This window comes from Hyperolius riggenbachi, chromosome 4 (assembly GCF_040937935.1).
Source record: "Hyperolius riggenbachi isolate aHypRig1 chromosome 4, aHypRig1.pri, whole genome shotgun sequence".
NCBI lineage: Eukaryota > Metazoa > Chordata > Amphibia > Anura > Hyperoliidae > Hyperolius > Hyperolius riggenbachi.
This window is the reverse complement of record NC_090649.1, coordinates 84,627,731-84,650,787: the sequence shown is the minus strand read 5'-3', so window position 1 is coordinate 84,650,787 and position 23,057 is coordinate 84,627,731. Positions and strand designations below refer to the sequence as shown.

Below are 23,057 nucleotides of genomic sequence, written 5' to 3'. Positions count from 1 at the left end.
TCTGGTCTGTGCCGTGCGCCTCCTGCTCCGTTTCCTCTGAGCCTGCTGATGAGAGGTATATAGCCTAATTATCATGCCTGCACAAACACCTATATATCGGATGAAATGTTGTCTGAACAAAGAAAATAAACTGTATTCTTACAGTACTCCATTGTGTCCACCTCCCAGCGTGTTACTCCATCTCTGCCTCCAGAGCGTACCCTCCAGTTCGGCGTGCCAGCGCAGCTGAGGTTGCTGCCACGCTTAAGTATAGTTCCTGGTTACTCTGGCCAATCAGGAAGGTCAGGAGGCGGAGCGGAGCGGCAGGCAGGCGGCGACTGGCCGGAAGTAGTCAGCTGGTGCGCACTATGGAGCGCACGCCGACCCGACCAGCCGCAACCCAGAAGTATGCGCAGAGCTTACCTCGATCTGACGGAGTAAGACGGAAGGTGGGAGCAGGTTTGCCCGGCGCGGTCTTCAGTGGCATTTAGCCACACCAGGCGTCCACAGCCAATCGCCCCCAGGTAGGCATTGTTTCTGAGCATTGCTCAAGTATTTGGCAACAAAGTTCTGCGACCAGGACAGAAACGCCAAGCTTGCTATTTAAGCAAAGCTTGGCCTTCACACAGGAGAGCATGAACCTGTATGGTATAAATTGAAGGTAGGAGCCTGCAGCGTTACACCTAGGTCCTAGAGAGGTAATGGCGAGGACAAAAAAAGACTAGGGAACGGAGTAATAGGGAGTGATTTATAGTTAAAAGGTCCTATGGGGGTTAGGGGGCGGGGCAAAACCCTATTGTGCTGCCATTGACACATATGGAAAATCGTATTTTCCGCAATTTTGGGTGGAAATTGGTCATTCCATTCCGTTTGGTCGGAACGGAGTTGCTTTTTCAATCCGGCGGAATTCCGAAATTGCCTGTGAAATTCTGCCGATATGCTAGGCTGGCTTCAGCAAGTAGCATTGTAGTGTGTTGTGTTGGTGGTATAATGGTTAGGATAGCAGCCTACCACGCGGTACGCCTGGGTTCAATTCCTAGCCAATGCATGCAAGTTGGCTTTTGAAATCCTACAAATCCCTAAGCAAGCTCATTTTTCTCTTGGATATATCATAATGGTACATGCTAGGCTGGCTTCAGCATGTAGTGTTGGTGGTGGTATAGTAGTGAAGAGAGTTGCCTACCAAGCACTAAGACCTGGGTTCAATTCCTGGCCAAGGTATGTAAGCTGGCTTTTGAAATCCTACTATTCCCTGGAAGACAAGACCCTCCTCCTCCGGAAGAGGGAGTGAGGGAGGATTACACTTCCTGATGTTGTAAAGTAGTGTAAGCCTGCAATTGAACAATGAGTGAGATATCTGACCTTAAAACACGGCTTTGTGTGAAATCTAGATTTTTATCTGGCACTTTTGATGTCTATTCCACTCAGCCATGTCTTCCTCCAGGTATTAGATCCCTTGAAACATATTTTCCATCACTTTTCTGGCCACCATGGGTGTTTCCAGTTTTCAACGTTCACCTTCCCATTGAAGTCTATTGCGGTTCGCGAAAGTTCGCACAAACCGAATCTCCCGTGAAAGTTCGCGAACCGAAAAGCGGAGGTTCGCGACATCTCTATTCACAAGCAATCCTTGTTATATTCTGAAAAAGCTCAGGAGGAGGTTTCAAATGCCTAAAAAAAGGAGTAGCCCCCCCAAATACTTGAACTTACCTGTTGACTTGAATGTCGCTCCCGCTGACATCACCAAGAGCCTTCTGCGCAGGCGCAGTATGTGAGTACAACGGCCCCTCTGCGTAGCTGTGGCTTACTGCCCAGGTACTCATACAGCGCTGTGCGCATACAGGAAAGAAAGCGAGGCCATGAGAAAATATCAAACATGCTCTTGTTGAATACATTCGAAGGCAGCCTGCACAGCAGTAGAGGGTTCCAAGATGAATTGAGAAGCCTCTGGACCAGCTCTGCTTAAAGGATACCTGAAGTGACGTGTGACATGATGAGATAGGCATGGGTATGTACAGTGCCTAGCACACAAATGACTATGCGGTGTTCCTTTTTTTTCTTTCTCTGCCTGAAAGAGTTAAATATCAGGTATGTAAGTAGTTGACTCAGTCCTGACTCAGACAGGAAGTGACTACAGTGTGACCCTCACTGATAAGAAATTCCAACTATAAAACACTTTCATAGCAGAAATGGCTTCTGAGAGCAAGAAAGAGATAAAAAGCGGAATTTCTTATTAGTGAGGGTCACACTGTAGCCACTTCCTGTGAGTCAGGACTGAGTCAGCCACTTACATACCTGATATTTAACTCTTTCAGGCAGAGAAAGAAAAAAAGGAACACCGCATAGTCATTTGTGTGCTAGTCACTGTACATACACATGTCTATCTCATCATATCACTTCAAGTTTCAAGTAAACAGCTTATTTTTTTCCCCCTTGACTTTACAGGTTTCCTTTAAATAAACTCAAAATAACCTATAAGGCATGGTGTGTGGTGTTTGCTTTTATCAGAGCACAGAGTTTGTATGTTCTCCCAGTGTCTGTGTGAGTTTCCTCCGGTCACGCCAGTGAAACATACATCATAGTTGATTGGCTTTCCCCTACAAATTGGCCCTAGACTATGATGACACAGTGGTGTAACTACAATTCATTGGGGCCCCCCAACAAACTTGTGACCCTCGCAATGTTCCCATCCATTTCCTTGGCTCCCCTTTGTGACCTTCACAGCCTGGAGGTGCATCTTGCAGAAGTCATACAACAAGTGTGGCCATCATAATCTTAACATACATAACAAGAGTAGCCATATTAGGGCCCCCTCGCAGCTCTGCACCCGACCCGTCGTCCTCCTCCCCCCCTCTGTAGTTGCCTATGACCACACAATAGTAGGGATTAGATTGAGCTCTGTATATGTGTATCTATCTATCTTCTGTAAAAGCACTGCAGGAGAGGTCGGCACTATAAAAATAATGAAAAAAATATTAAGAGCTGGCCAAAGTTTACCTCATCACACTGCATGGCATATGTTCTATACATATAAACAAACAGTACCTTATATATAAAATAACTTTACTATATAAACAAATTGTACCTTATATATAAAATAACTTTACTATAAAATAGAACGTTTTGTTTTTTCAAATTTAAACCTTTGAGAACGAAACCTATCCCCTCAGGATTCTAACAGAAAGGGACAACCATAAAACAGTGTGGAATTTACACATAACAGTAAAACAATCTATACAAAAACATTAATAGGAGAGTTTTCTAGATTAACAAGTCAATAGAAAAAAAAAACAGATGAAAGTTCTAAGGCTTTTCAGAACAGAGCCAGGAACAGGAAGACTGAGCAGACACCTGCGTGTCTTCAGGTAGGAAGTGCTGGGAAGCCTGCTGCTCTGTAGGGATGATCAATGAAATGCAATTATGCAAAAATGGTTATGCAAATACATGCAGCTTGAAAATGGACCAATCAGGTCCCATCCAGGTCTAAATTGATTGGTATATTTTCAAGGCTGTACATATTTGCATAAAATGTACATAAATCTGCATAAACTCTGAAATATCTGCATCTCTGATCATCCCTACTGCTCAGCTGCCAGGAGCAGACGGCTGCCCCCATATGGAAACCGGAATATTTCAGCATATTGCACAGTTCAATGAAAGCGCCATCAGAATGGACAGCGATGCCTTCGCGGTCACTCAGACTTAGTCCTCGTCGTCTTGCTGGCCCAGCGGGAGAAAGGGCAGTGTGGTCTGGTTTCGGTCAGGATCTTGCATTCGAAGAATTCTAATAATGCTGCTGTTAGGGAGGGAGCTGTAAAGAAGCATGACAGACGATGAGTACAGATTGGCCTAATCCAAATACACACTTTGAGCTCCTGTTGCCTCAAATAATTCCCTTTACCAGTTTGTAATGACTGCTGTACAGATTTTTTATTTTTCACTCTTCCTGTACTGGAAAACAACATTACACTCTTTTCTTTGCTACGATTGTTCTATTTATTATCCATAATACACATACAATTCATTATCTGATAAGTTTAGTTTCACTTCCGATTTGCTTTAACACAGTGTTCGCCAACCCTGTCCTCAAGGCCCACCCACAGTGCATGTTTTGTGGAAATCCACAGAGGGAGTTAATCGGCTCTGCTGAGACACTGATTACCCCACCTGTGCATGTTTGTGGTTTCCTTCAAAACGTGTACTGTTGGTGGGCCTTGAGGACAGGGTCGGGGAACTCTGGTTTAACCACTTAAATTACAGCTGAAGCGAGAAGAATATGGTGGATGCCACATTTATTTCCTTTTAAAACAATACCAGTTGCTAGGCAGCCCTGCTGATCTATGTGGCTGCAGTAGTGTCTAAATGACAAGCATGCAGATAATCTTGTCAGATCTGACAATGTCAGAAACACCTGATCTGCTGCATGCTTGTTCAGGGTGGTTTGCTAAAAGTATTTGAGGCAGAGGATCAGCAGGAGAGCCAGGTAACTGGTATTGCTTAAAAGGAAATTAATATGGCAGCCTCTATATCCCTCTCACTTCACTGTTCCTTTAAGGACTACAGGCTTTATCAAACAATAAAATCGGCTCCTGAACCACTCACACAGCTGTCATCATAGGTACGGCAGAGAGAGGGAGCTGAGGTGATGGGAGAGCGGCACAAATGGCAAGAGCAGCGGGACTGTGCTGCGGCAATGTTTGAAATCTACGTCCTGTCAGAGCCACGCAGCCACAAGTAGGACGTACATTTCAACCGCGCTGGTCCGGAAGCGGTTAAAACGTGGAGGGATTTGGAGGCTGCCATATTTATTTATTTTTAAGCAATACCAGTTACACGGCAGCCCTGCTGATCCTCTGCCTCTAATACTTTTAGCCATACACCCTAAACAAGCATGCTGCAGATTATTATTATTTATTGTATTTATAAAGCGCCAACATATTACGCAGCGCTGGTGTGGCAGATCAGATGTTTCAGACATTACAATTAGCTGCATGCTTGTTTCTGGTGTTATTCAGACACTACTGCAGCCAAATAGATCAGCAGGACAACCAGGGAACTGGTATTGTTTAAAAGGAAATAAATATGCCAGCCTCCATATTCTTCTCACGTCAGTTGTCCTTTAAGTTGAGAACATGAATACTGGAATGTTATTATTAAATATTTGGTATGCAGGCAAAGTGACTAGAGACCTCAACGAAACTGGGGGATAGATATCTGCACACAGGCAAAAAGATATAAAGAGCAAGCATAGTGATGCACCTTCCTGCCCACTGCTGAATCGGATGAGACAAGGTTGTTTCCCTACATGATGTAAACTGCTCCGCCCTTTTTCATATGTAGAAAACCACAGAGAAGCATCTGTTGTATACTCTGCTTCTGAGGGGCTCTCTGGATGCTTGTCACACCTGTCATGTGCTGCGGCTGTCATCAGCAGAGGGGTAAAGACATGATTGGGTCAAGAGCTCCTTAAAGACCCATGTCTGCAGGACCACCATCCGACTGTGACTATGGAATCTATCTCCAGGAGCTCACTTTAAAGGATACCCGAAGTGACATGATTAGTTAGACATGTGTACGTAGAGTGCCTAGCACAGAAATAACTATGCTGTGTTCCTTTTTTTTTCTTTTCTTTCTCTGCCTGAAAGAGTTAAATATCAGGTATGCAAGTGGCTGACTCAGTCCTGACTCAGACAGGAAGTGACTACAGTGTGACCCTCACTGATAAGAAATTCCAACTATAAAACAGTTTCCGCTTTTTATCTCTTTCTTGCTCTCAGAAGCAATTTTCTGCTAGGAAACTGTTTTATAGTTGGAATTTCTCATCAGTGAGGGTCACACTGTAGTCACTTCCTGTCTGGGTCAGGGCTGAGTCAGCCACTTACATACCTGATATTTAACTCTTGCAGACAGAGAAAGAAAAAAAGGAACACCGCATAGTTATTAGTGTGCTAGGCACTGTACATACCCATGTCTATCTCATGTCACATGAATATATTGCTGTATTATTATGGGGTTATTGGTAATGCTGGATATGAATAACTGCCAAAAGATTTGCATAGCTGCCTCATTTTCTATAAGCATTAAAATGAACCCACACATATGGTTTGTCATTCATTCCCATAAACATGATATAGGGTATACAAGTTAAATACCAATATGAACTAATAAATGCACAAACTGTATCCAGCACTAGTAAAATGTCTTCCTTAGGTCAGGATCCATGTCACAGATTGCACAGATATATATTAACAAAGCTGCTGTTTCGAGCAAATAAGATCCATTCCTCAAACCAAACGAACGTGCATGAGCTTGAAGAAGGGCAAACATTATACTCAGCATCCTTGCAGCGTTTACTGGCCTCAACCCTGTCCAAAACCATAGCGGCCGCCAGAAGATGCAGTGCTGTGAGCCAGCCATAAGCACACAACATGCTGTTCAGTCATGAAGATGATGAACACTCGCACATTCTTGCCCTCACAGCAGTTCCTGTGAAGTAAGCCTTAGGGGGAGCACAGTAAGGCACTTGAATGCAATCTCATTTGACAGTTATGGTTGTTTTTACTCCAGCAGAGGACACATTGGTAGGTGTAGCTTGCTGCCGACATGTTGACATATATGTCATACCATTGCCCAGGTCTTCAGGAGCTGTAACTTAACGGGCCAGGCCATCATATATTTTCATGTGGAGAGGACACAATTTAGTTATTGGCTATGCAATCAAGAGTAAATTGGTTTCAGAGGCAGAGGGGAGGAGTGAAGAGGAGAGGGGACTGAATTTACACACAGGCAAGCTGATAGGATCTCCAGCCCAATGTGACAAACAGAACATGGCTGCCCTCGTATCACAGGAATAAATAATCAAACTTTTGAAGCTGTTTGCAGCTAGACATACGGTGAAAACTATCTAAACTTTAGATAAGATATATAGACAAGTTACTTTTTTTTCTTTTTACGTTTTTCATCTCGGATCCGCTTTAAAAGGACAACTGTAGTGAAAGGTATAGGGAGGCTTCCGTGTTTATTTCCTTTTAAGCAATACCAGTTACCTGGCTATCCTTCTGATCGGTTGTCTCTAATACTTTAAGCTTAAGACCCTGAGCAAGCATGCAGCAGACAAGGGGTTTCTGACATTTTTGTCAAATCTGACAAGATTAGCTGCATGCTTGTTTCTGGTGTGATTTGGACACTGCTGCAGCTAGATGGACCAGCAGGGTTGCCAGGCAACTTGTATTGCTTAGAAGGAAGTAAATATGGCAGCCTCCATATAACCCTTACTACAGTTGTCCTTTTAAGGACCAGAACTGTCCTTTCCCTATTGTGCTCTGTGATTGACTTACAGTAACCACGGGGTCAAGAGCCAATTCAATTGGCTCCTGACCGAGATGTGGAAGCTCTGCTGTCACAGAGACAGCAGAGCGAGTGCATACAGTCACGCAACAACCGTGCGAGAAGCCAGCGATGAATAGTTGGAATGTATGTTCTGCCAGAGGCACACTGCTACCAGGACGGGAATTTCAGCTACATCGGTACGGAAATGGTTCATTATTTTTCCTACTCACTGAAATCTGTTCTGTAACAGAAGATAATTGTTACCTCATGTTTTGTGGCGTTAACAGAATGAACTGGCGAAACCTCTGAGAGTCAGCCATTTTGAGCATCATGTCCATGGATATCCGCCTATTCACCATGTCCTGCAATGCATAAGAAGAGACTGATGAAGCACAACACAGATGAAGAAATCCAACTCCCATCCCACAACCATACTCTAAGCCTTACACGGAAAAGGAGTCCTTTTAGTTATGCTGCAACTCTGACTGGTGGTGGATACCTCGACACAGGCTGTGGCATAACAAGTGCATGATGGGAGAACAAGGGCACAGACAGTGTACAGAGCTGCACACTCCATGGTTCACAAGTGACGGGACAGATTTATCCAAGCAATTACAAGTCTTTTCTTCCCATTTCCTACCCTATTTAGTCACAATTGTAACATGCACATTGTCTGAGTGTAAATTCTTTACTTACAAAATGAGAAGACTTTTGCTCTAGTTTTGCATGAATTCACAGAAATACTGCACTGGCAGAACAGTGCAACACTGTTGTAGAGAGAAAAAAAAAAGTTTTTTATCATTTCCAAACCGCACGCAAAGCTGCCAAACTAAGCTATTGCACCGCCAGCTCTCACTGTATAGGTTATTTTATCTCCCACACAGAGGAATTAAGGTTCTCTTTCACAGCTGTCAGTCACATCTCTTTCTTGTTAAAGAGAAACCGTGACCAAGAATTGAACTTCATCCCAATTAGGCCTGAACGATTTTGGGAAAAGACTGAATTGCACGATTTCTGTCAGAAATTGCGATTTTGATTCAATTCAATATTTTCTTCAATGTGCTTCATCCAGATCTCCTCTGTGCAAAGGAGGCTGGGGGTGGAGCTGTGATTAATCCTAAGCCTTAAGGCTTCAGAACTGGCCAAACTCTTGACTGACAGGGACAGTATAAAAAAAACTGAGAAAACCTGGTGCTATGATCATTGAGTAGTTATAGTTTAAACCTCATATATATTAACACAATTTTTACTGTCATACGCCAGAGGTAATGCGTAATAAGGTATTGAACAATAGTACCACACCTAATATGTCTGCCGTCCGCCCAGCTGATGGTGTGCTAGACCAGGAGTGTCAAACTCAAATAGACGGGGCCAAAATGTAAAAACTGCGACCGAGTCAAGGGCCAACGAGGACTGGAGGGGGGCTATGTCACCTGTCACTTTTTTCCATGCGGTACATATTATTGGGGGGGGGGGGGGATAAGAGTCATGTCACAGCATTAGTGGGGACAGTTAATGTTAGGTGTGGGGTAAGTACACACGCACACACTTAATTCTCCATCTCGCAGCACACACTAATACGCACAAACACACTTCGAGCACTTCACCTGCAGCACACTTATTTGCACACATACACACCAATATGCACAAACGCGCACGCACGCACACACACACACACACACACACCAATATGCACAAACACACACTTCTCGAGCACTCATCCTGCAGCACACACTTATTTGCACACATACACACCAATATGCACAAACACACACTTCTCGAGCACTCATCCTGCAGCACACACTTACATGCACAACACTCAATGACACACACAGAGTCACGCACATCAGTTTTGCCTGCTGAATCTCCCCCATGCTCTGCAGATCCACACGCTCTCTCTGCACTTCGAGTGACTTCTGGAATGGGAGAGGAGGGAATTCCCTCTCTAGTCTGCTCCCTCTGCTAGCCACCGAACTACTGAAGGACGGGGAGGGAAAATCAGACCAGACACTAGCCTGGTATAACTAAATTGCCTGGTCTCTCCTTGTAGTGTGCACCATTAAACAATCAGCTAAGAAAACGACTCCTGTGAGCTGCCAGAGGGAAAGAGAGCGAGAGCCTGCGCTGGGCTAATGACGTAGCAGGAGAAGGAGGAGGCACTAGGCGGAAGTAAAGATACTAATCTGCCGCGGGGAGTGAGAGCTGCTGAGCCGCAGCTATTTGTACACAAAGTTGCGCACAGCGGGAGAAGGGACAACACCACAGCGGGAGGGCACAAGATATCGTCAAAAATCGCCGCTTTGTCGATCACGGAATCGTTGTTTCCGTGATCACGATTTCGATACAAAATCGATAAATCGTTCAGGCCTAATCCCAATCAGTAGCTGATACCCCATTTTACATGAGAAATCTATTCCTTTTTCACAAATGGATCATCAGGGGGCTCTGTATGGCTGATATTGTGGTGAAACCCCTCCCACAGGAGACTGTGAGCACCATTTTCCTGACAGTTTCCTGTCTGTGAACCTCATTGCATTGTGGGAAATAGCCGTTTACAGCTGTTTCCAACTGCCCAAAAAAAAAAAAAAGCAAGCAGCAGGTACTTCCACTTACATCACCAGCCAGCAGTAAAAATGTCACGTCAGAATGTAAATCAGGGAGAGGAAAGCTTTTACAATGGGCAAACACTGACTAAATCATTTATACATAATTATTGTAAAAATGAAGCACTTTTTTATTACAAAATTTTCACTGGAGTTCCTCTTTAAGCCCAAACAGCAGCTATACTGTGAGACAGGAGAGACACATTCTGTTATGAAGTAGAAGTATTTGGGCTGATTATATCATTCAGTCCATCCCACCCTAAGAAGTGCTCTGACAGCTGCTAGTTTAGCATTAAAGTGTACCTGAGATGTCAAGAATGAAAATACTTACCTGGGGCTTCCTCTAGGCGCATGTGGTCTGTGTACTCCCTTACCGTCCTCCCTGACCAATCCGTTGTCACCTCAAGTAATTTCGCCAGTCAATACATTCTGCACATGCACGGCCTGGCCACGCAGGCTCCCCTCATGCTCTTGGCTACAGGAGTGCGAAGCTGGCTGGGCCACACATGCACAGAATGGAGCGACTGGTGAAATTACCAGAGGTGACAACGGAGCAGCTGGTAAGAGAGCCCATGGACCACGAAGAAGGCCCAGGTAGGTAGAAATACTTCAGTTTTTGCCATCTCAGTCCCCCGTTTATGCGGTAAACCTGCCACAGTACATCGTGCCTCAAAGACTGCACAGATTCTGAGAACCCTAAACTTCAGAAGAATGTCGGAAGCAGTCCTGTATTATTTATAGAAAACGCCAAAGATTTTCCTCTCAGACACCATTGATAAATCTGTCCCAGTAACACCCATCCCCATTAGAAAGACCTCTGTTCGCTTTCTGCCGTGGTGAGCGACAAGAGGTCTCATTGGGCACATGGACTTTAGTGTTTAACTTACCTGGGGCTTCTACCAGCTCCCTGCAGACGTCCTGTGCCCGCACCGGGACAAACAGATCCTCCTATCTTCCTCCACCCTCCCCAGCGAAGCAGTTTCTTTATGGGCCATGGCCGTGCGTGTCCTCGCTCACACTGCTGCAGTCCCGCGCATGCGGACTACGAGAAAATCTCGTACTCTGCATGCGCAGGGCAGCAACATGAGCCTGACTGAGGATGTGCGCGGTCAGGGCTGTGCAGGCAAGGTAGCCCAGAGACAAAAAAAAATAAAAAAATAAAAAAAGAGACTGCTTCACTGCGGGGGACCGGAGGATTGGTTTGCCTCGGCGCAGGCACAGGGCGGCTGCAGGGGGTCAGTAGAAGCCCCAGGTAAGTTTAATTTTTTTTTTATCAATAAAGGTTCACTGGATTTAATATACATATTTGTTACCCAAGTATGAGAACAGAGTATAAAAAAAAAAAAAAAAAAAAAAAAAATCAATACCTTATTATACAAAACAAAAAAACTGTTTACACAAAAACATCCTCATTTGCTGATAAACAGATTACAAAATACACTGTGATGTGCCGGTGGAAGTGCAATCTGCAGATCAGATCCAACTCACTAAAGACTTATTGCTAGATACACGGTGTGTTTTTTTGGTCCGATCGATTCTCCGCTTGATTTTCCGTTCGATTTTCTGCTCGATTCTCTTATCTTTTATCCATTTCCATTCGTGAAATCTACCAGAAAAACGATGGGAAATAATATCGGACACGATGGAATTTATCTATCGAACCATCTAACACAAAATTGTATGGTGTACCTAGCATTAAGGTGGCCATGCGTTTGTTGATTTGCCATAAAATTGACCATCCGATGTTTATTATCGAATCGGATGAAAATCGGTGCTGCCAAAAGTATGCCCGATCACCAATGCGACCAATTTCTGGCCGAAATTGGTTGCATGAATCAATTAGACATACAGTAAAATCTAGGGAAGACATGCTCATTTAGGGATGTGGCAGTAACGGCGTGCGATAATCGCGGACGAAAACTACGGAAACCCCCGGCCGCCCCCTAATGTGCATGTACACAGGGCCGGATTTGTACTTTTCTCCACCCAAGGCCCACTGTCACCAGCCGCCCCCCTAACACCCCCCCCCTCCCTCTGAATCACAGGACTGTATTTTCTCCAACGCTGCCAACCAACACTTAACAACACTTAACAATAAACATCACAAAGTACTGACTACTAAGCTCACTAATGCTAGGTCCACGCAATACAATTTTCTGACTGATTTGCTGTCAGATTGATGATTTCCAAAATGTCCAATCTGATAGCCAATTGATTTTCCATTCACTTCTATGGAAAATCGATCGGAAATCAGATCGGACATGTTGGAAATAATTGATCTGACGGTAAATGTGTCAGAAAATTGCATTGTGTGTACCTAGCAGTACAGCCTTTTTCTCCTGTCAAAGTGTCAGTGAAACAAATCCATCCGGGCATTCACCACACACACACTCCAGGTCTGGAGGCCTGGTGGCCGTGTGCAGCAGATATGTTTTTTCAGGGGGCTGTGCTGTACCTGGACCCTGGGGTTCTGGTCTAGTTGCTCAGCCCCAAAGGCACTATGAGACCTGTCCATCCCCTCCACACTCCTGGAGGCTTAGCTATGGTTTTCAGCGCCCGGGGACAAAGACAGTTTTTGGGCTCCCCTCCGGCTAGTCCTGTGCTGTGGTCATGGGTGGAGCTATGACTGGTAGGATTAGAGTGTGAGCTCCTCTGAGGACAGTCAGTGACATGACTATGTACTCTGTACCTTGCTGCAGAAGATGTCAGTGCTATATAAATACATAATAATATGGGAGGACATTAGACTATGACTATGGTAGGATTAGAGTGTGAGCTCCTCTGGGGACAGTCAGTGACATGACTATGTACCCTGTAATGTGCTGCAGAAGATGTCAGTGCTATATAAATACATAATAATAATAATAATAATAATATGGTAGGACATTAGACTATGACTATGGTAGGATTAGATTGTGAGCTCCTCTGAGGACAGTCAGTGAAAAGACTAAGTACTCTGTAAAGTGCTGCAGAAGATGTCAGTGCTATATAAATACCTAATAATAATATGGTAGAATTATGTCAGTGCGGCACGAAAATAGTAACAACTGTTGCCTCCATCACATGAAATGCAACAACCGTTGCCTCCGACATATCAAATGCAACAACCATTACCTCCGACACATGAAATGCAACAAGCGTTGCCTCCGACACATCAAATGCAACAACCCAACCATTACCTCCAACACATGAAATGCACCAACCGTTAACTCCGGAACACAAAATGCATCAAAAGGTTCCCTCTTACCTCAGAGTCCCCTGGGTATCAACCAAGATAACACCCCCACCCCCCCCCATGTCTAAAACACACACAGACACACATACCTCCCAACTTTTTGAGATAAGAAAGAGGGACACTTAAGCCATGCCCCTGCCACACCCCTGATCACGCTCCACCACAACCCTAGTCACGCATACCATAAAGATTTCATAAGAAAAATATGTTGTTTTATAATTCAAACCACACTGGTCCTTTCTATCCTGGTTCATTTTCCTTCATATTAACATTTCGCAATTAGTAATATATCAATTTGAAGGAGGTGAATAAAGTTTAGAGTCGATCAAACACATTTTTGAGTAGAGAAATATATACTTACATAGAAAGAGGGACAAAGTCCTGAAAGAGGGACAAATGAGGAGGAAAGAGGGACAGAGCTCCCAAAGAGGGACAGTTGGGAGCTATGGACACATACCAAGCTATCTAACAATTACCAGGAGACCACAAAACACAAACGCATGCACGCACAAACACTGACACGCACGCATACACACACACACACACACACACACACACACACACACATGCATGCACAAACACTGACACACACAATGCACACGCATGCACACATGCACACACACACGCACACACACACACACACACACTGGCACACGTAGGCATGCGCACACACACTGACACACACACTCTAACACCCACCAGGAGACCACAAAACACACAGACGCACACACACTGCTTTGCCATCCCTCTGGCAGCCAAAAGTCCTACCTAGGGAAAAGCAGCTGGGGCTACTAACTGCAGGCCAATCATTGGGCCCGGGCGCACAAGTTCAAAGGCGACAGTCACAGACTCACAGGCGGCAGAAGTTGAAAGGGAGAAGGGGAAGTGCATAAGGGGAGGGGGAGAGGGGAGTGGATTAGGGGCGGGGCAGAGCACCCTGCAAGAAGTACGTGGCCCATGTAGCTTGACAGAGTCCCGCGGCGGACATGCTGAGCACTGGACTCGGGGCTGACGTCACAGGCAGCAAGGTGCTTTGATTGACAGCGGGCTTAGCCGATGTGCCCGCTGTCTTTATTTTGGTCGCAGAGCTGCCGCCTCGGTCACTGACATGCAGCCAGGAGGAGGCACACTGGAGTCGGGACTCGGCCAGAATGGAAGAGCGAGTCTGCTGCAGGCTGCAGCTGCAGGCTGATGCTCTCTCTCCAGCCCCTCTCAGCTTCACTGCTTGTTCTGGCTCCCGCTCGTATGCGAGCGGCCGCCCCGCCAGCTGATCTGCCTGCTACACAGGCAATGCTGACAAACACACAGCAAAGCGGGGCGGCTAGCTTCAGACTACCGGAGCGGCTTTTAGTTATTGCGGGTGAGAGGTACAGTTAACCTGTCACCCGCCCCACGGATTAAGGGTAATTCTGGCGCCCTAGTCCCATGCCTTGGATGCCTGCCCCTAAATCCGGCCCTGCATGTACACCACCCCCGGCATTAATACTTCACCTGGCTGATGCTAGACCCCTCTTCTGCGTTCACATCCCACATGCTTGCCAATGTACTGCATGCAGGGCTTGTATGAGAGACCACACCCACCCCGTGCAGTCCGGTGGCAACCATGTGAGGTGTGAACACAGAAGAGGAGTCCAGGGGCACTGGGGGGGATGCACATTAGGGAGGACAGTGGCCGAGGCAGCATTTCGAGGGAAATAGCAAAAAGATTTCATGCTGAAATTGATCGGAAATCAGCCTACGGTGTACGGGCAGCTAACAGATCTCTCTCTGATCAAATAGAGATCTGTTTATTGGTCGATCGGCCGCCAAAATCACTAGAAGTATAAGCACCTATAGCCCTCTGCATGCATATTTAGGGCTGGAACCCACTAGAGCGATATTTTGAGGGAGAGTGATAAATCGCTAGCGATTTCCCTAAACGCTCTGCCAATGTAAATAGATGGTGCAAATTCCACAGAAGCGATTGAGATTAGCAAAATCGCAAGCGCAGGACATGCAGCATTTTGTTAGCGGTTAAGCTTCAATGTAAAGTATATAATCGCTGGCGTAATCGCTCATCAAAACCTGCACGGAGTGATGTTGCTAGCGTTTTAAACCGCTCAGGAAATCGCTTACAAACTGCTCTTTCAAAATGCTAGCTATTGCGATTAGCGATAGCGTTTTGTAGTGGGTTCCAGGCCTTAGACTCACAGTGAGATATGTGGTAATTACCATATAGACGTCAAACTCATCCAGACATCGGAAAGGTGACTCAGCAATCGACCACAGAGAAAGCACAAAACAAACAGTGGAGAAAGAGCGTTCCCCTCCGGAAAGAGACCTCATATCTGACAATGCCGCCTTGTTTCCTTCTCCAGGCTGGACCTACAAAGAAGAGGACACCTCTGTGACAAAATGCAGCAATACATTACAGTCTGAACAGTCTGGCTGCCTACTGGTACCTGAACACATCCGCCAGACTGCTTATTAACTGATTTCGGGGGGGCTTCAGCCATGATTTGAGCGCTGCCATAGGCTGTAATGTGAATTATGGCTATAGCGGCCCGCAGTGACCAATTTGAGCAGCAGAAATAGACGGAGCCTGAATTATACTTTCCCTGCAAGAGCAATCCAATCAGACATGATTAATGAGATTGTAATAATGTTGGCTTGCGTGCAAATGTAATGCTAATTGTATGGAGCTTGGAATTGACCCAATCAAAGGCAATTTTGATTGGTCTAGTTCAAGTTGACTATGGGTAGGGATTAGACTGAACTCATAGCTGGTCAGATCCTGTGTCTCCCAGCTTACTCTGTAGACAAACCGTGTACAGCACTATGGAATATGCTGGCGCATTATAAATCAATATTAATAATAGACATGCTCAACTGAGTTCGAAGGAGAAGTCACGCCCAGCCAGCTGCTGCAGAGGCCTGAGGAACAGCCCAACTCTGCACTGGTGAACAACTTACAGAATATATTCCCTTCACCAGGTTACTTACGGTAATGGAGAGTGTCTCGTTTTTATGGTCAAATGATATTTTCCCGGAGTAGTTTCTCTGAGACAGCAAGGAGTCAAAGTAAAATTTACACCGTAAGGAGAGATACCTGAAGAGGAATAAAAGGAACAAAGAAACATTACAAAAGAACTCATGAGCTGATTTGTTTGTGCCTTTATCTTATCCACTAAAGATTGGATGGAAAGACAAGTTGTCATAAGCCCTACAGCTACAGGCACTTTAAGCCGTGCGATACTTGCCCTAATATACGATTTACTGACCTGAGGTAGCAAGCAGACGCCCATGCCACTTTTTTTACACAAAAAAATAACGGCCTCTTTCTTACCATAAACTGTTGTTCTTAACTTTTAAAGTGTTTGGGGAGCCTCCCTCCCTCTAGCCCTATATGTGCTATGGAAAAAAAAAGCAGTGGCTAGGCTCTTTTAGCCGGGTGCTCCACTCGGCTAGTTTTGGTGAGCACCCGGCTGTCATCAGCTCACCTCCTCCTATGCTGTGAACAGTTGCTCACAGAAGCACCAGCCCTGCATTCTCTCATCTCGCCCCACTCGGCTACTTTTTCATACCACCCGGCTGGAAAAAACTTCTGGGTAGAACACTGAAAAAGCGTTTTGTGAGGTTTAGTAGGCATTTTCCTACAGAGAATATGAAATATGCAGCCAGGAAATAGACAGGGTGAAAGCGATTTCTTCTTTTTAAAGGACAACCGTAATGAGAGGGATATGAAGGCTGCCATATTTATTTTCTTTTAAGCAATATCGGTTGCCTGGCAGTCCTGCTGCTCCTCTCCTTTCAGCCACAGACCCTGAACAAATATGCAGCATATCAGGTGATTGACATTTTCAGAGCTGATAAGATTAGCTGTATGCTTGTTTCTAGTGTGATTCAGACACTACTGCAGCCAAATAGATCAACAGGGCAGCCAGGCAACTGCCATATTTATTTCCTTTTAAACAATACCAGCCTCAATATCCTCACTTAAAGAGAATCTGTATTGTTAAAATCGCACAAAAGTAAACATACCAGTGCGTTAGGGGACATCTCCTATTACCCTCTGACACAATTTTGCCGCTCCTCACCACATTAAAAGTGGTTAAAAACAGTTTTAAAAAGTTTGTTTATAAACAAACAAAATGGCCACCAAAACAGGAAGTAGGTTGATGTACAGTATGTCCACACATAGAAAATACATCCATACACAAGCAGGCTGTATACAGCCTTCCTTTTGAATCTCAAGAGATCATTTGTGTGTTTCTTTCCCTCTTCAGCTCTCATCCACTGATGTGTCAGGCTGTTTCTTCCTGCAGAGTGCAGACAGCTCTGCCTGTATGTAATTCTTCAGTATGTGAAAGCCCAGCCAGCTCAGAGGAGGATTTATCCAGCTTGTAAAAGATAAGAGAGAAGCTGTCCTAATCTAAATAACACACAGGCAGTGTGCAGAGAGGGGCCTGGAAGGGTGAGTTCATAGCAGAACCACAACACTGAAGAACTTGGCAGCCTTCCAGACACAGGCTGACAAGTCTGACAGGGGAAAGATACATTGATTTATTACAGAGACTGTGATAGCAGAAAGTGCTGCAGTAAGCCAGAACACATTAGAATAGCTTTTGGAACTTGTAGGATGATAAAAAAAACAGGATGCAATTTTGGTTACGGAGTCTCTTTAGGTTGTCCTTTAATGAGGACAAGGCATCAACTAGGAAGTGCATTATATAAAGATATCAATTAGTTCCAACACTCAGTGAGAGTGAGTGAGAGAGACACGCACATGGTCTACCTGAGGGACTGCTGATACATCTTCTATCACACAGACACACACACACACACACACAGTCTACCTGAGGGACTGCTGATACATCTTATATCACACAGACACACACACACACACACAGTCTACCTGAGGAACTGCTGGTACATCTTATATCGCACAGACAGACAGAGACACACACACACAGACTAGGTCTACCTGAGGGACTGCTGATACATCTTATAACACACACAGGAACTGCTGGTACATATTATATCGCACACACACACTGAGGAACTGCTGGTACATCTTAAATCGCCGCACAGACAGACAGAGACACACACACACACACACACACACACACACACACACACACACACACACGGTCTACCTGAGGAACTGCTGGTACATCTTATATTGCACAGAAAGGCACACACACGGTCCACCTGAGGAACTGCTGGTAAATCTTATAAACACACACACACAGGAAATGCTAGTACATCTTATATCGCACAGACAGACACACACACACACACACGGTCTACCTGAGGAACAGCTGGTACATCTTATATCGCGCACGCACACACACACCCTAAGGAACTGCTGGTACATCTTATATCGCACAGACAAACAGACACACACTAACTAGGTCTACCTGAGAAACTGCTGGTACATCTTATAGCACACACACACAGTCTACCTGAGGAACTGCTGGTACATCTTATAGCGCGCGCGCACACACACACACACACACACACAGTCTACCTGAGGAACTGCTGGTACATCTTATAGCGCGCACACACACACACACACACACACAGTCTACCTGAGGAACTGCTGGTACATCTTATAGCACACACACACACACACACACACACACACACACACACAGTCTACCTGAGGAACTGCTGGTACATCTTATAGCACACACACACACACACACACACACACACACACACACACACACAGTCTACCTGAGGAACTGCTGGTACATCTTATAGCACACACACACACACACACACACACACACACACACACACACACACACACACACAGTCTACCTGAGGAACTGCTGGTACATCTTATAGCGCGCACACACACACACAGTCTACCTGAGGAACTGCTGGTACATCTTATAGCACACACACACACACACACACACACACAGTCTACCTGAGGAACTGCTGGTACATCTTATAGCACACACACACACACACACACACACACACACACAGTCTACCTGAGGAACTGCTGGTACATCTTATATCGCCCTGCCATTATATCTTCCAAAAGTTTCACAAACTTCTTAAGGTTTTTTACGTTGCTTTCCGTCTTCTGGTACTTTTCTTTTGCAGCATGATACTCTCTGTAACAAAGCATAAAGTAATGCAAGGATTGAATCACGGTAAACATAAAGGTGCTGCCTCTGGCTAAGGTACTGACAAAAAAGCAACAGGTCAAAGCTGCCTTTACTGAAAGGCAACATTTGATATGCTTTGGAGTTGCTTTCACACGCTACATCATTTAAAAAGAGAGAACAAGTGCACGAGCCACAGTATGTCTGCCACACTGCTGCCGTGTGCACCAGGAAACTACAGTAAAATTTGAAGGATGATCATTATTATGCTGAAATTGTGATATATGACTAAAGGATATGAAGGGCAGACTTGCAGTGGTAATTAAACTTTGAATTAAGTGCTCTATATGTACAGTGGTTTGCAAAAGTATTCGGCCCCCTTGAAGTTTTCCACATATTGTCATATTACTGCCACAAACATGAAACGATTTTATTGGAATTCCACGTGAAAGACCAATACAAGGTGGTGTACACATGAGAAATGGAACGAAAATCATACAGGATTCCAAACATTTTTTACAAATAAATAACTGCAAGGTGAGGTGTGCGTAATTATTCAGCCCCCTTTGGTCTGAGTGCAGTCAGTTGCCCATAGATATTGCCTGATGAGTGCTAATGACTAAATAGAGTGCACCTGTGTGTAATCTAATGACAGTACAAATACGGCTGCTCTGTTATGGCCTCAGAGGTTGTCTAAGAGAATATTGGGAGCAACAACACCATGAAGTCCAAAGAACACACCATACAGGTCAGGGATAAAGTTATTGAGAAATTTAAAGCAGGCTTAGGCTAGAAAAAGATTTTCAAAGCCTTGAACATCCCACAGAGCACTGTTCAAGCGATCATTCAGAAATGGAAGGAGTATGGCACAACTGTAAACCTACCAAGACAAGGCTGTGTACTTAAACTCACAGGCCAAACAAGGAGAGCGCTGATCAGAAATGCAGTCAAGAGGCCCATGGTGACTCTGGATGAGCTGCAGAGATCTACAGCTCAGGTGGGGGAATCTGTCCATAGGACAACTATTAGTCATGCACTGTACAAAGTTGGCCTTTATGGAAGGGTGGCAAGAAGAAAGCCATTGTAAACAGAAAAGAAGTCCTGTTTGCAGTTTGCCACAAGCCATGTGGGGGACACAGCAAACATGTGGAAGAAAGTGCTCTGGTCAGATGAGACCAAAATGGAACTTTTTGGCCAAAATGCAAAACACTATGTGTGGCGGAAAACTAACACTGCACATCACTCTGAACACACCATCCCCACTGTCAAATATGGTGGTGGCAGCATCATGCTCTGGGGGTGCATCGCTTCAGCAGGGACAGGGAAGCTGTTCAGAGTTGATGGGAAGATGGATGGAGCCAAATACAGGGCAATCTTGGAAGAAAACCTCTTGGAGTCTGCAAAAGACTTGAGACTGGGGTGGAGGTTCACGTTCCAGCAGGACAACTACCCTAAACATAAAGCCAGGGCAACAATGGAATGGTTTAAAACAAAACATATCCATGTGTTAGTATGGTCCAGTCAAAGTCCAGATCTAAACCCAATAGAGAATCTGTGGCAAGATCTGAAAACTGCTTTTCACAAACGCTGTCCATCTAATCTGACTGAGCTGGAGCTGTTTTGCAAAGAAGAATGGGCAAGGATTTCAGTCTCTAGATGTGCAAAGCTGGTAGAGACATACCCTAAAAGACTGGCAGCTGTAACTGCAGCAAAAGGTGGTTCTACAAAGTATTGACTCATAATTACGCACAGTAGTTTTTTTTTTTTTAAATGTTTGGAATCATGTATGATTTTTGTTCCACTTCTGACGTGCATGCCGGGAGATGTAGTGCGTGGATGCAAGAGCAGTTCTATACTCCCATCCCCGGACTACATCTCCCGGCATGCATTGTTGTGCCTGTATGCAAGACAGACACCGTGGTCCGTCCAAGGAGAAGATGGCACATTTCCTATGGGCCTGGGATTAGAGACGCACAGCCCCGTAAAGAATGATGCTCTCCCCAACCCGCCCCACCAAGTAGCACACCACCATTACAAACTACCCTTACAAAGGAGGTTCATTAAAACAAAAAAATAAAAAATGTTCAGGTGTGCTATAACTTATGTTGATTATGGGCTGAGCAGATGAGCATAAAACCTTGAAAAACGGTCTATACAATAAGCTTTGTACATAGTGGAAAGGACTTCTACTGCATTCCGAAGGGGCTAGGGAAGGTCAACGAAATGGAAACACAGTATATTCTGGCGTATAAGACTACTTTTTAACCCTTGAAAATCTTCTGAAGTATCAGGGGTCGTCTTATACGCCGGGTGTCAGTGATGCCGGGTGATACGTCCTATCCTGTTACCGACTCTCAGATCTCACTGCTGAGGACTGTAGTGAAGCGGCGCAGGTGCATTTGTGTGAGATCTGAGAGGCAGAGAAGGAGGTAAATAGGATACAAGGGCGGGCCAGAAGGGTGAAAGAGGCGTGTTTTATGGGCACAGCGCAATCTATTCTTCCATACCGCTCTGATAAACAGGAAGACAAGGAGAGCTGACCAATCTGCTAAGAGAGAGGGAGAGCTGACCAATCCAACCAGTCAATCGCCTGTATACTGTTATACACTGGGTAACATACAGTACAGCACCAGTATCTGTTCATACATAGCACCCGTATCTGTTCATGCATAGCACCAGTATATGGATTATTTTTTAATTTATTTTATTTGATGTGCGTTGAAAGAGGGGTAGTCTTATAAGGCGAGTATATCCTAAACTCTATATTTTAACTGGAAAAGCTGGGTGGTCGTCTTACACGCCCAGTCATCTTATACGCCAGAATATACGGTAATTGAGTTGATGCAGGACTATGCAAATTGAGACTCAAATTCCACCTTAGCGGGATTTGATTGGCTTGTGTTCAAGATGCATAAATTTGCAGCCAAAATTTGCATAATCCTGCATCAACTCGAGAGTTATTTGCATAGAGTGTACCATCTCCAGAGCATGTCGAGAAAACACTTCTCTGTTTCTTCTTCTTTCTATTACAGATCACCAAGTGCACCACAACTACCGATAATTAATCAGAAGCACATTTTCCAAGTGGATAAATATATTAATGCCATTTCTATTCAGCATGGAATTGAGGGAATCCAAATGTAAAGAAACAGCTTTGATTTATCCCATCCCAAGCTGATAGGAAAGAAAATTTGTATCAACATTAACAACAATAATAATAATATTTATATAGCGCTTTTCTCCCTGGGGATTTAAAGCGCTATGACCCTGCATTATGCAGTCTCAAAGGCTAGGGAAAAGAGGTGAGTTTTTAGCCTTTTTTTAAAGCTGTCCAGAGAGGGAGCCTCTCGTACTGATTGTGGAAGTGAGTTCCATAGAGTAGGGGCTGCGTAGGAAAAGGCCCGAGCACCAAATGTTAAGTGTATCCTGGGAATAATCAGCTTCATCTTGTTGGCAGAGCGGAGGGTGCGTGGAGGGGCATAAAGTTCCAATAGATCCGCTATGTATTTGGGACCCATGTGGTGTAGAGCCTTGAATGTCAGCAGGCAGATCTTAAAATTGATTCTCCATTTTACTGGCAACCAGTGAAGAGTTTGCAGTACTGGGGTGATGTGTGAGCTGCGGGGGGCATTGGCTAGGAGTCTGGCTGCAGCATTCTGTACTAGCTGTAAGGGGCGCAGAACCTTTTCTGTAGATCCGATGAACAGGGCGTTGCAGTAGTCTAGGCGGGAGGATACAAATGCATGAACCAGGGCAGGTAGGTCTTCAGCTGGGATAAGGTGTTTGATTTTCGCTATATTTCTTAGATGG

General features: G+C 44.9%; 1 protein-coding gene across 1 annotated transcript in view; it reads right to left on the bottom strand.

Moving 5' to 3' along the window:
- Positions 1 to 3,065: 3,065 nt before the first annotated feature.
- The window catches only part of SMC6 (structural maintenance of chromosomes 6), a 133,785-nt gene continuing 113,793 nt past the window's right edge, over positions 3,066 to 23,057 (bottom strand). The window contains exons 23-27 of the mRNA XM_068280269.1: positions 19,131 to 19,256; positions 16,129 to 16,234; positions 15,358 to 15,510; positions 7,573 to 7,670; positions 3,066 to 3,790 (exon numbers count right to left, since the gene is read on the bottom strand). Of these exons, the coding sequence (XP_068136370.1) occupies positions 3,682 to 3,790; positions 7,573 to 7,670; positions 15,358 to 15,510; positions 16,129 to 16,234; positions 19,131 to 19,256 (592 nt within the window). The 3' untranslated portion in view covers positions 3,066 to 3,681. The remainder of the gene's footprint in view (positions 3,791 to 7,572; positions 7,671 to 15,357; positions 15,511 to 16,128; positions 16,235 to 19,130; positions 19,257 to 23,057) is intronic.